This window comes from Heptranchias perlo, unplaced genomic scaffold (assembly GCF_035084215.1).
Source record: "Heptranchias perlo isolate sHepPer1 unplaced genomic scaffold, sHepPer1.hap1 HAP1_SCAFFOLD_1047, whole genome shotgun sequence".
Lineage (NCBI taxonomy): Eukaryota > Metazoa > Chordata > Chondrichthyes > Hexanchiformes > Hexanchidae > Heptranchias > Heptranchias perlo.
In genome coordinates, this window is record NW_027138267.1 from 7,227 (window position 1) to 20,000 (window position 12,774).

The following is a 12,774-nucleotide window of genomic DNA, read 5'->3' on the forward strand; positions in this document are numbered from 1 at the left end:
GGTCTCTGCCGGCACGGGGAGGGCTTTCCGTGCCCGGGTGGCCCTGGAGAGGGGAGCCCGCCCGCGGTCTCTGCCGGCACGGGGAGGGCTTTCCGTGCCCGGGTGGCCCTGGAGAGGGGAGCCCGCCCGCGGTCTCTGCCGGCACGGGGAGGGCTTTCCGTGCCCGGGTGGCCCTGGAGAGGGGGAGCCCGCCCGCGGTCTCTGCCGGCACGGGGAAGGCTTTCCGTGCCCGGGTGGCCCTGGAGAAGGGAGCCCGCGGTCTCGGCCGGCACGGGGCGGGCTTTCCGTGCCCGGGTGGCCCTGGAGAGGGGGAGCCCGCCCGCGGTCTCTGCCGGCACGGGGAGGGCTTTCCGTGCCCGGGTGGCCCTGGAGAGGGGAGCCCGCCCGCGGTCTCTGCCGGCACGGGGAGGGCTTTCCGTGCCCGGGTGGCCCTGGAGAAGGGAGCCCGCGGTCTCGGCCGGCACGGGGCGGGCTTTCCGTGCCCGGGTGGCCCTGGAGAAGGGAGCCCGCCCGCGGTCTCTGCCGGCACGGGGAGGGCTTTCCGTGCCCGGGTGGCCCTGGAGAGGGGAGCCCGCGGTCTCTGCCGGCACGGGGCGGGCTTTCCGTGCCCGGTGGGCACCGCAGGGGCTGGAGTGCGTCCCGGATCATTATAATAAAATTATTATTTGACTCGGTTATTATTTGTTTTTTGATTTGTTTTAAATAAAACACACCCTAACCCCTTATAAAAGGGGACCTAAAGCACAAAATAACAGGAAGAAGACTAGTAGTTTTTGATATTATTGGATGTCTGCTGCGCCCACATCCCATGAATGAATTAAAAACAATTCTATGTAAATCTATGTAAATGTATGTAAATTCTATAATGAGCACGGGTTCGGTTGAGGGGCGGAGTCTGGGTTGGTTTGTGACGCGGACCAATCAGAATCAGGACTGGGTGGCGGGGAAAGCACTGAGCGAGTCTATTGGTCGAGGCTCTCAACCAATCAGCACCAGCTGGCGCTGAACAGCGCTGCCTGATTGGCCGGAGATACGAGGAGGCAGGCGGTGATTGGACGGGGCGGGCGGCAGGCGGTGATTGGCCGGAGATACGAGGAGGCAGGCGGTGATTGGACGGGGCGGGCGGCAGGCGGTGATAGGCCGGAGATACGAGGAGGCAGGCGCTGATTGGACGGAGTTAAGAGGAGGCAGGCGGTGATTGGACAGGGCGGGCGCCAGACGGTGATTGGACGAGGCGGCGGGGTGGAGCGGAGGTCGCTGATTGTGATTGGAGGAGGCGGTGAAGGGCGGGGCCTGACGGCTGGCCGCGGCCCGGTGAGGCGGGACGGGGACGGACGGACGGACCGACCGGGGAGACGATCGCTGGCGCCCGGGCTCATCAACCGGGACTGACCCGGGTCCGAAATCGTTCATCAGCGAGTGAGTCCGGGCCTGTCACAGCATCAGGGGAGGGGTCAGACGGTCAATGGGTCAACTGGAGGTCAGAGCTCCTTTGAGGGGTCACCGGTCAAATTGGGGTTTCGGTCATGTGGTCAGTTGGAGGTCACAAGGCTGCGAGTCAACAGATCAGAGTTAGACCGACGGGGGGTCGATGGGGGAGTCAGACCGACGGGGGGGGGGGGGGTCGACGGGGGGGGGGGGGGGGGGTCGATGGGGCGAGTCGGACCGACGGGGGGGGGGGGGGGGGGGTCGATGGGGCGAGTCGGACCGACGGGGGGGGGGGGGGGTCGATGGGGCGAGTCGGACCGACGGGGGGTCGATGGGGGAGTCGGACCGACGGGGGGTTCGATGGGGCGAGTCGGACCGACGGGGGGTCGATGGGGGAGTCGGACCGACGGGGGGTCGATGGGCGAGTCGGACCGACGGGGGGTCGATGGGGGAGTCGGACGACGGGGGGTCGATGGGCGAGTCGGACCGACGGGGGGTCGATGGGGGAGTTAGACCGACGGGGGGTCGATGGGGGAGTCGGACCGACGGGGGGTCGATGGGGCGAGTCGGACCGACGGGGGGTCGATGGGCGAGTCAGACCGACGGGGGGTCGATGGGGGAGTCGGACCGACGGGGGGTCGATGGGGGAGTCGGACCGACGGGGGGTCGATGGGGGAGTCGGACCGACGGGGGGTCGATGGGGGAGTCGGACCGACGGGGGGTCGATGGGGGAGTCGGACCGACGGGGGGTCGATGGGGGAGTCGGACCGACGGGGGGTCGATGGGGGAGTCGGACCGACGGGGGGTCGATGGGGGAGTCGGACCGACGGGGGGTCGATGGGGGAGTCAGACCGACGGGGGGTCGATGGGGGAGTCGGACCGACGGGGGGTCGATGGGGGAGTCGGACCGACGGGGGGTCGATGGGGGAGTCGGACCGACGGGGGGTCGATGGGGGAGTCGGACCGACGGGGGGTCGATGGGGGAGTCGGACCGACGGGGGGTCGATGGGGGAGTCAGACCGACGGGGGGTCGATGGGGGATGAAACTGACGGGGGGTCGATGGGGGATGAAACTGACGGGGGGTCGATGGGGATGAAACTGACGGGGGGTCGATGGACACTTGATATCTGCATCATTGCTAAATTCTTCCCTTATCTGGGTCATTTCCCAACAGGTGACCCTGAATATGTTTAACTTTTGTTTCTAGACCAGGAACGCTGAAACCATTTAAAACATTTGACCATGTTTGTTTAAAATGCTTGTCTTTGATTGTTTTTAGGGTAACAGAGCCTTGAAGTAATTATGAAACATTTCAGCATCCATTTAGCGACACTGTATGATCACAACCAGTATTGAGAGATTTGAAGCTGAATTTTCCGTTCCCACTGCCTCTGTCTCGGGTGAGTCTGTCTTAATTTGTGTAAACTGGCCTCGGAATTCCAGGAATTACATTCCCCACCAGCATAAACTCCTTGCAATTTCAAATTACACGGTCCCTTTGCGACTGAGGTACAGAGCAAAGTACATAGATTAACATACATCCATATATACAGATACGTTCTGTTACACAGATCTATTACCCATTAACACAGACTGGGGACTGGGGGGGGCGCAGAGTGGATTGAGATGTTGTCCTTTGGTCTCTGAACTGCGGTTTAAAATTAGCCAATTTAAACTTGTGGAATTTATATGCCAGATTTGTCATCTACGGTTTATCTAAAAGAAAGAACTTGCATTTCTATAGCATCCTCGGGACATCCATAATGCTTTACAGCCAAAGAAGTACTTTTGAAATGCAGTCACTGTTGGATTGCAGGAAACACGACAAGCAATTTGCACACAGCAAGATCCCACAAACAGCAATGTGATAATAACCAGATATTTTAAGACCATAAGAGATAGGAGCAGGAGCAGGCCATTCGGCCCCTCGAGCCTGCTCCTCCAATTAATGAGATCAAGGCTGATCTGATTTTTACCTCGACTCCACTTTCCCGCCTTTTCCCCATATCCTTTGACTCCCTCGCTGATCAAAAATTTGTCTAACTCAGCCTTGAATGTATTCAATGACTCGGCCTCTGCAGCTTTTTGGGGTAAAGAGTTCCAAATATTCACGACCCTCTGGGAGAAGAAATTCCTCCTCATTTCCGTCTTAAATGGGTGACCCCTTATTCTGAGGCTATGCCCCCTAGTTTTAGATTCCCCCATGAGGGGTAACATCCTCTCAGCATCTACCCTATCGAGTCCCCTCAGAATCTTGTATGTTTCAATAAGGTCTCCTCTCATTCTTCTAAACTCCAATGAGTATAGACCCAACCTGTTCAATCTTTCCTCATAAGACAATCCTTCCATACCCGGAATCAACCTAGTGAACCATCTCTGAACTGCCTCCAATGCAAGTATGTCCTTCCTTAAATAAGGGCACCAGAACTGTACGCAGTACTCCAGGTGTGGTCTCACCAGCACCCTGTACAGTTGTAGCATGACTTCCCTGCTTTTATACTCCATCCCCCTAGAAATAAAGGCCAATATTCCGTTTGCCTTCCGGATTACCTGCTGCACCTGTACGTTGACTTTTTTGTGTTTCATGTACGAGGACACCCAGATCCCTCTGTACCGCACATTTTGTAATATTTCTCCATTCAAATAATATTTTGCTTTTTTATTTTTCCTCCCAAAGTGGATGACTTCACATTTTCCCACATTATATTCCATCTGCCAAATTTTTGCCCATTCGCTTAACCTGTCAATATCCCTTTGCAGACACTTTGTGTCCTCATCGCAACTTGCTTTTCCACCTATCTTTGTATCATCAGCAATTTGGCCACAAGACACTCTGTTCCTTTATCCAAGTCACTGAAAAATATTGTAAATAGTTGAGGCCCCAGCACTGAGCCCTGCGGCACCCCACTAGTTACAGATTGCCATTTTGAAATGACCCTTTTATCCCGACTCTTTGTTTTCTGTTAGTTAGCCAATCCTCTATCCATGCCAGTAAATTACCCCCAACACCATGAGCTCTTATCTTGTGCAGTAATCTTTTATTTTAGAGATGTTGGTTGAGGGATAAACATTGGCCCCAGGAGAAACTCCTCTTCTCTTCTTCGAAATAGCAGCCGCGGGATCTTCTACAGCACCTGAGAGGGCAGATGGGGGCCTCGGTTTAATGTCTCATCCGAAAGGCGGCGCCTCTGGCAGTGCAGAACTCCCTCAGTAGTGTGTTGGGAGTGTCAGCCTGGATTATGGGCTCAAGTTCCTGGAGTGGGATTTGAACCCACGACCTTCTGACTCCGAGGCGAGAGTGCCGCCCACTGAGCCACGGCTGAGGCCGAGAGAGTTGCGGAGTCCCCAGTAAACCCACCATCGCTCGTTGCTGCCCAGTTAGATCTCTTATCTTAAGTTGACAGCTGTGGAGAGAACTGTGAGTTTACTGAAGTCGGAAGTGGGTTTAAGGTGAGAGTCCCGGGCAGTTTCTATGATAATCTGCTTCTCTCTCTCTCTCTCTCCCCGTTCTCTGACAGTCGCCCCCGGGGGGGGCGGGGAGGGGGTTTGCAGCGTGTGAACGATGGAGGAGCCCGGGAAGTTTCAGTTCGCTATCGATCGCGGGTGGGACGTTCACGGACGTCTTCGCTCGATGTCCCGGGGGAAGGTCCGAGTCATGAAGCTGCTTTCTGAAGACCCGGCCAATTACCGAGATGCCCCCACGGAGGGGATCAGGCGGATCCTGCAAGAGGTAAATCGTTGTTGGTGGGGGGTGGTCTCCTGTGGCATTGCTCGCAGTAGATCACTGGGGGGAGGGGGATCTCCAGTGGCATTGCTCATGGTGAATCGCTGGGGGCGGTGTGTGGGACTGGTCAGAGTGGGGGGAGTGGGACAGGTCAGTGGGGAGAGTGGGACAGGTCAGTGGGGGGAGAGTGGGACTGGTCAGAGTGGGGAGAGTGGGACAGGTCAGTGGGGAGAGTGGGACAGGTCAGTGGGGAGAGTGGGACAGGTCAGTGGGGAGAGTGGGACAGGTCAGTGGGGGGAGTGGGGACAGGTCAGAGTGGGGGGAGTGGGACAGGTCAGTGGGGGGGGTGGGACAGGTCAGTGGGGGGAGTGGGACAGGTCAGTGGGGGGAGAGTGGGACAGGTCAGTGGGGGGAGAGTGGGACAGGTCAGTGGGGGGAGAGTGGGACAGGTCAGTGGGGGGAGAGTGGGACAGGTCAGAGTGGGGGGAGTGGGACAGGTCAGAGTGGGGGGAGTGGGACAGGTCAGAGTGGGGGGAGTGGGACAGGTCAGAGTGGGGGGAGTGGGACAGGTCAGTGGGGGGAGTGGGACAGGTCAGTGGGGGGAGTGGGACAGGTCAGTGGGGGGAGTGGGACAGGTCAGTGGGGGGAGTGGGACAGGTCAGTGGGGGGAGTGGGACAGGTCAGTGGGGGGAGTGGGACAGGTCAGTGGGGGGAGTGGGACAGGTCAGTGGGGGGAGTGGGACAGGTCAGTGGGGGGAGTGGGACAGGTCAGTGGGGGGAGTGAGAGTGGGGAGAGTGGGACAGGTCAGAGTGGGGGGAGTGGGACAGGTCAGAGTGGGGGGAGTGGGACAGGTCAGTGGGGGGAGAGTGGGACAGGTCAGTGGGGGGAGAGTGGGACAGGTCAGTGGGGGGAGAGTGGGACAGGTCAGTGGGGGGAGAGTGGGACAGGTCAGTGGGGGGAGAGGGACAGGTCAGAGGGGGGGAGTGGGACAGGTCAGTGGGGGGAGTGGGACAGGTCAGTGGGGGGAGTGGGACAGGTCAGTGGGGGGAGTGGGACAAGTCAGTGGGGGGAGTGGGACAGGTCAATGGGGGGAGAGTGGGACAGGTGTCAATGGGGGGAGAGTGGGACAGGTCAGTGAGGGAGTGGGACAGGTCAGTGGGGGGAGTGGGACAGGTCAATGGGGGGAGAGTGGGACAGGTCAGTGAGGGAGTGGGACTGGTCAGTGAGGGAGTGGGACAGGTCAGTGGGGGGAGTTGGACTGGTCAATGGGGGAGTGGAACTGGTCAGTGGGAGGTGTATGGACTGTGGGGGGAGTGGGACTGGTCAGTGGGAGGTGTATGGACTGTGGGGGGAGTGGGACTGGTCAGTGGGGGGAGTGGAACTGGTCAGTGGGAGGTGTATGGACTGTGGGGGGAGTGGGACTGGTCAGTGGGAGGTGTATGGACTGGTCAGTGGGGGGAGTGGGACTGGTCAGTGGGAGGTGTATGAACTGGTCAGTGGGAGGTGTATGGACTGGTCAGTGGGGGGAGTGGGACTCGTCAGTGGGAGGTGTATGGACTGGTCGGTGGGGGGAGTGGGACTGGTCAGTGGGAGGTGTATGGACTGGTCAGTGGGGGGAGTGGGACTGGTCAGTGGGAGGTGTATGGACTGGTCTGGGGGGAGTGGGACTGGTCAGTGGGAGGTGTATGAACTGGTCATGGGAGGTGTATGGACTGGTCAGTGGGGGGAGTGGGACTGGTCAGTGGGAGGTGTACGGACTGGTCAGTGGGGGGAGGGGGACTGGTCAGTGGGAGGTGTATGGACTGGTCTGGGGGGAGTGGGACTGGTCAGTGGGAGGTGTACGGACTGGTCAGTGGGGGGGAGTGGGACTGGTCAGTGGGAGGTGTATGGACTGGTCTGGGGGGAGTGGGACTGGTCAGTGGGAGGTGTACGGACTGGTCAGTGGGGGGAGTGGGACTGGTCAGTGGGAGGTGTATGGACTGGTCTGGGGAGAGTGGGACTGGTCAGTGGGAGGTGTATGGACTGGTCAGTGGGGGGAGTGGGACTGGTCAGTGGGAGGTGTACGGACTGGTCAGTGGGGGGAGTGGGACTGGTCAGTGGGAGGTGTATGGACTGGTCAGTGGGGGGAGTGGGACTGGTCAGTGGGAGGTGTACGGACTGGTCAGTGGGGGGAGTGGGACTGGTCAGTGGGAGGTGTACGGACTGGTCAGTGGGGGGAGTGGGACTGGTCAGTGGGAGGTGTACGGACTGGTCAGTGGGGGGAGTGGGACTGGTCAGTGGGAGGTGTAGAGTCCGCCCTCTCCCATTAGCAGTGCTGGGGTGCAGGAGTCTAGTGCCCCGACAGTACCCTCTCCCGGTCTGATTAGTTTTTGTGTGTGCCCCTGACAGGAATGTGGAATTCCGGTGTCTCGGGATCGGCCGATGGACACCTCTCGGATTGACTGGATCCGGATGGGCACCACTGTCGCCACCAACGCACTGCTGGAGCGGAAGGGGGAGAGAATCGCACTCGTCATCACCAAGGGGTTCAGGGACTTGCTGCATATCGGTAACCAGTCCCGGCCAAAGATATTTGACCTGGTAAACCTTCACAAATCACTGGTTAGGTCCCAGCTGGAGTATTGTGTTCAATTCTGGGCACCGCACTTTAGGAAGGATGTGAAGGACTTAGAGAGGGTGCAGAGGAGATTTACTGGAATGGCCCCAGGGATGAGGGACTTCAGTTATGTGGAGAGACTGGAGAAGCTGGGATTGTTCTCCTTAGAACAGAGAAGGTTAAGGGGAGATTTGATGGAGGTGTTCAAAATCATGACGGGTCTTGACAGAGACCTGGCTACAAGCTGGGCATGACTGGGAGCTGAATGTTCCAGGCTATAAGACCTTTAGAAGGGATAGGGAAAGGAGGAGGAGGAGGAGGACCAATATTAGTAAAGGACACTATTCCAGCAGTGGAAGGAAAGATTATCAGTAAAGGTGAGCAGGCAGTGGAAACACTGTGGGTAGAATTAAGAAATGGCAAAAGATGCAAGACTCTGGTGGGAGTTGTCCACAGACCTGATAGCAGTGATGCAGTAGCAGGATGCGTGGACACGGAGATCAGAGAAGCTTAGTAGCAAAGGCAAAGCGGTTATAACTTTCACATAGACTGGGAATTGCAAAAACAGCTCCCGTCGTAAAAGCAATGAATTTCTGGACTGTATCCAGGACAGTTTCCTGAAACAATGTGTTTTAGAGCTGACAGGTGAACGGGACATACCAGGTTTGGTAACGAGTAACGAGCCAGAATTAATTAATAATCTGACCGTGAGGGAGCAAACAGTGACCATCACATGATAAGAGTTTGGCATTCGGCTCGAGTGGGAGAGAGATCACACACAAAGCAAGGTTTTCGACACGAGTCGGGAATGAGACACAACAGCGACAACTTTCATTTATATAGCGCCCTTAACATGGTCAAACGCCCCAAGCACCGTTCCCTCTAAGCTGCGCGAGTGCGCGGCCGCGCAGCAGTTTGTTACGTGCCGCGCGCGTCGTCAATCCGTCCGCGCACCAAACCGGTGCGCTCTGGTGGAGTTGCTGCTGAGGTCACGTCAGCTACCAATCGCTTTGCTTCAAGGGCGGGAGTTAAAGGTCGGTTGGAGGGGACCGAGTGCAACATATCAAAGTTTGCAGATGATACAAAGATGGGAGGGAAAGTAGAGAGTGAGGAGGACATAAAAAACCTGCAGGGGGATATAGACAGGCTGGGTGAGTGGGCGGAGATTTGGCAGATGCAATACAATATTGGAAAATGTGAGGTGATGCACTTTGGCAGGAAAAATCGGAGAGCAAGTTATTATCTCAATGGCGAGAGACTGGAAAGTACTGCAGTACAAAGGGATCTGGGGGTCCTAGTGCAAGAAAATCAAAAAGTTAGTATGCAGGTGCAGCAGGTGTTATTGCTAGGGGGATAGAATATAAAAACAGGGAGGTATTGCTGCAGTTATATAAGGTATTGGTGAGACCGCACCTGGAATACTGCATACAGTTTTGGTCTCCATTCTTAAGAAAAGACATACTTGCTCTCGAGGCAGTACAAAGAAGGTTCACTCGGCTAATCCCGGGGATGAGGGGGTGGACATATGAGGAGAGGTTGAGTAGATTGGGACTCTACTCATTGGAGTTCAGAAGAATGAGAGGCGATCTTATTGAAACATATAAGATTGCGAAGGGGCTTGATCGGGTGGATGTGGTAAGGATGTTCCCAAGGGTGAAACTAGAACTAGGGGGCATAATCTTAGAATAAGGGGCTGCTCTTTCAAAACTGAGATGAGGAGAAACTTCTTCACTCAGAGGGTAGTAGGTCTGTGGAATTTGCTGCCCCAGGAAGCTGTGGAAGCTACATCATTAAATAAATTTAAAACAAAAATAGACAGTTTCCTAGAAGTAAAGGGAATTAGGGGTTACGGGGAGCAGGCAGGAAATTGGACATGAATTTAGATTTGAGGTTAGGATCAGATCAGCCATGATCTTATTGAATGGCGGAGCAGGCTCGAGGGGCCGATTGGCCTACTCCTGCTCCTATTTCTTATGTTCTTATGTTCTTATGGACGGGAGCGTTTGTACTGAGAAAGTCGGCATGAAACAGGCGGAAGATCGGAGGAAGAGGTTAGAGGAACAAAGATTGAAAATAGAGGAGGGACGAGCTGTACTCGAGGGACGGCAGCGACTAATGTTTCGGAAAGATAAGGTGCGTATCGCTGCAGCTTTACTCCAGGAATTAGCATCGCTGGAAGGCCGGCAGTTCCAGATGCAGCATCTTTCCCGAAAGAGTCTGGAGTCTGAGTTTGAACTGCAGTTTCCACTGATGTTCAGAATCTAATATGGTGACAGACTCAATGGTCTCTGGCCCAGCCACTGGACAATTACCTCATCAATTTCCTTTAAGAGGTGAGGTGACATTGACCGTAGCAGAGTCAGTGGGTCAAATACACAAAGAAACATCAGCCCCTCACTGAGCTGCTTTTGGATAGGCCCAATTAGAATAGCCTGGTCCACAGTAGAACTTTTGAGATTCACAACTCAGCTTTAACTAGAATGTATCCAGTAGTTTTACAATTATAAACATCATTTTGAAAAAAATTGCTATTGCCATTCTGGATGACACCAAATCATTTTGCTCTCCTCTGTCCAAGTGGCTTTAGAACCTGTTACTATGACGACTAATATCTAGGGCCGTGAAATTGGTCTTTGCTTCTAACGCAAAAGCAGCATTAGCGGATCTGCACTCCATTTTACACTCCATTTTACACCCTGTTTTACACCCCGCCAGATTCCCTTTTCCATTAATACCCCGCCAGATTCCCTTTTCCATTAATGCCCCATTTTACACCCCGCCCGATTCCCTTTTCCATTAATGCCCCGTTTTACACCCCGTCTGATCCCCTTTTCCATTAATGCCCCATTTTATACCCCGTCTGATTCCCTTTTCCATTAATGCCCCGTTTTATACCCTGTCTGATTCCCTTTTCCATTAATGCCCCGTTTTATACCCCGTCTGATCCCCTTTTCCATTAATGCCCCGTTTTATACCCCGTCTGATTCCCTTTGCCATTAATGCCCCGTTTTATACCCTGTCTGATTCCCTTTTCCATTAATGCCCCGTTTTATACCCTGTCTGATTCCCTTTGCCATTAATGCCCCGATTTGTGCCACCGCTGAAGACCAATTTCACCAATTTGTAGGTCTCCAGGTGGCAGTGATTATCATTACTCGGGTGAGCGGTTGCCAAGTTTGCTCCATTCTGTTGTTCCCTGTGCCAACAATTACGATCAAATTGTCCTTGCTATTAGTTGAATCTCTGGGGTACTAAGCTTTTAGACAACTGCTTATAAGCGTTGAAAATCTTTCCTGCACTGCACAGAATGACTGCACAGGGTTGAAGTCTACTTTGTGGATTTGTTTACATTAATGTCTGCATTGGCAGGACGGGACTGTTGAACATGGCTGTGGTATAGAGACTGCAGGAAGCACTGGTACAGGGCAGGCTGGCATAGCTTTATAGGGCGGGGGGGTGGCAGCAGTCCCAGCAAACACTGAGACATCACGGTGTCCAAACTTCAAAATGTCAAGAGAGAGTCTGGACAGTACCGCAGCGGCTCGGTTGCTGGACCAACAGGTTGAGAGTTCAAATCCCACCAGGGCAAGTTGTAAAACTGAATTCAATATAAATCTGATAATTTGTGGCCTGGCGTCAGAAAAAGACCGCGGAAGCTGCCGGATTGTTGTAAAAACCCAACTGGTTTGCTAATGTCCTTCGGGGAAGAGAGCCTGTTATCACTAACTGGCCTACACGTGACTCCAGTGTCACACAATGTGGTTGACTCTCAATGCCCTCGGTTCAACCAGCGATGGGCGATAAATACAGCCTTGCCAGCGTCACTCACATTATATAAATTTATCCGCCGATATAACATTAAATTGTTACATTAAGTTGTTCTATTCAAATTTGTGATTTTTTTCTTTGCTCGGTGACGCACGCAGCCTTTATAATCGGTGCACAAACCCAAATTCATACTGCACATGGCCGAAAAAAATTAGAGGGAACATTGGTCCCAGGGAGCTTCACAGGAGCGTTATCAAACAAAATTTGACACCGAACCACATCAGGTTATTAAGCTTGGTTAAATAGGTAGATTTTAAGGAGCGTCTTAAAGGAGGAGAGGGAGGAAGAGAGGTTTAGGGAGGGAATTCCAGAGCTTAGGGCCCAGGCAGCTGAAGGCACGGCCGCCAATGGTGGAGCGATTAAAATTGGGGATGTGCAAGCTGAACACGTTAAACTGGGCTGAGCTGTTAACTGGAAAACCTACAGATAAACGGTGGCAGATATTCAAAGAAGTATTTAGTGCAAAAACCAGTACATACACCGTAAGAGCAAAAGTTCCACTTGTACGGTCAAGAAACCATGGTCAACGTGTGAGATAAGTCACAGTACGAAGCTAAAGGGTGTGACTTACACTAATACCAAGAAAAGTGCTAATCCAGCAGCCTGGGAGAAATATCAAAAACAACAAAGGGACACAAAGAAAATATTAAGAACTGCAAAAAGGGATACGTGAAAACCTTGCAAGTAATATAAAGGCTAATAGTAAAAGCTTTTATAAATATATTAACAGTAATTGGCAAATGAATTTCAATATAGATAAGTGTGAGGTGGTGCATTTTGGTAGGAAAAATAAGGAGGCCTCATACTGCTTGGATAATAAGAGTCTAAATGGGGAAGAGAAGCAGAGGGTTCTGGGGGTACAGATACACAAATCACTAAAAGTAGGGACGCAGGTTAATAAGGCCATTAAAAAAAGCAAACCAAGCACTGGGGTTCATTTCTAGAGGGATAGAATTGGTTAGACCACACTTGGAGGACTGTGCACAGTTCTGGTCTCCATATTATAAAAAGGATATAGAGGCACTGGAGAAGGTGCAAAAAAGATTTACAAGAATGATACCAGAACTGAGAGGATATAATGTATCAGGAAAGGCTGAACAGGCTGGGGCTGTTTTCTCTAGAAAAGAGAAGGCTGAGGGGTGACCTGATAGAGGTCTTTAAGATAATGAAAGGGTTTGATAGGGTAGACGTAGTGA

The 12,774-nt window shown here is 53.7% G+C and overlaps 1 protein-coding gene across 3 annotated transcripts in view; it reads left to right on the top strand.

Moving 5' to 3' along the window:
- Positions 1-1,300: 1,300 nt before the first annotated feature.
- The window catches only part of LOC137307567 (5-oxoprolinase-like), a 27,379-nt gene continuing 15,905 nt past the window's right edge, over positions 1,301-12,774 (top strand). Inside the window, exons 1-4 of one of the 3 annotated variants that reach the window (XM_067976873.1) lie at positions 1,301-1,480; positions 2,709-2,829; positions 4,948-5,159; positions 7,543-7,734. In XM_067976873.1, the coding sequence (XP_067832974.1) occupies positions 4,992-5,159; positions 7,543-7,734 (360 nt within the window). In that variant the 5' untranslated portion in view covers positions 1,301-1,480; positions 2,709-2,829; positions 4,948-4,991. Of the gene's footprint in view, positions 1,481-2,517; positions 2,604-2,708; positions 2,830-4,947; positions 5,160-7,542; positions 7,735-12,774 lie in introns of those variants that run through there. The other 2 variants (XM_067976872.1, XM_067976874.1) reach the window with 2 other exon arrangements.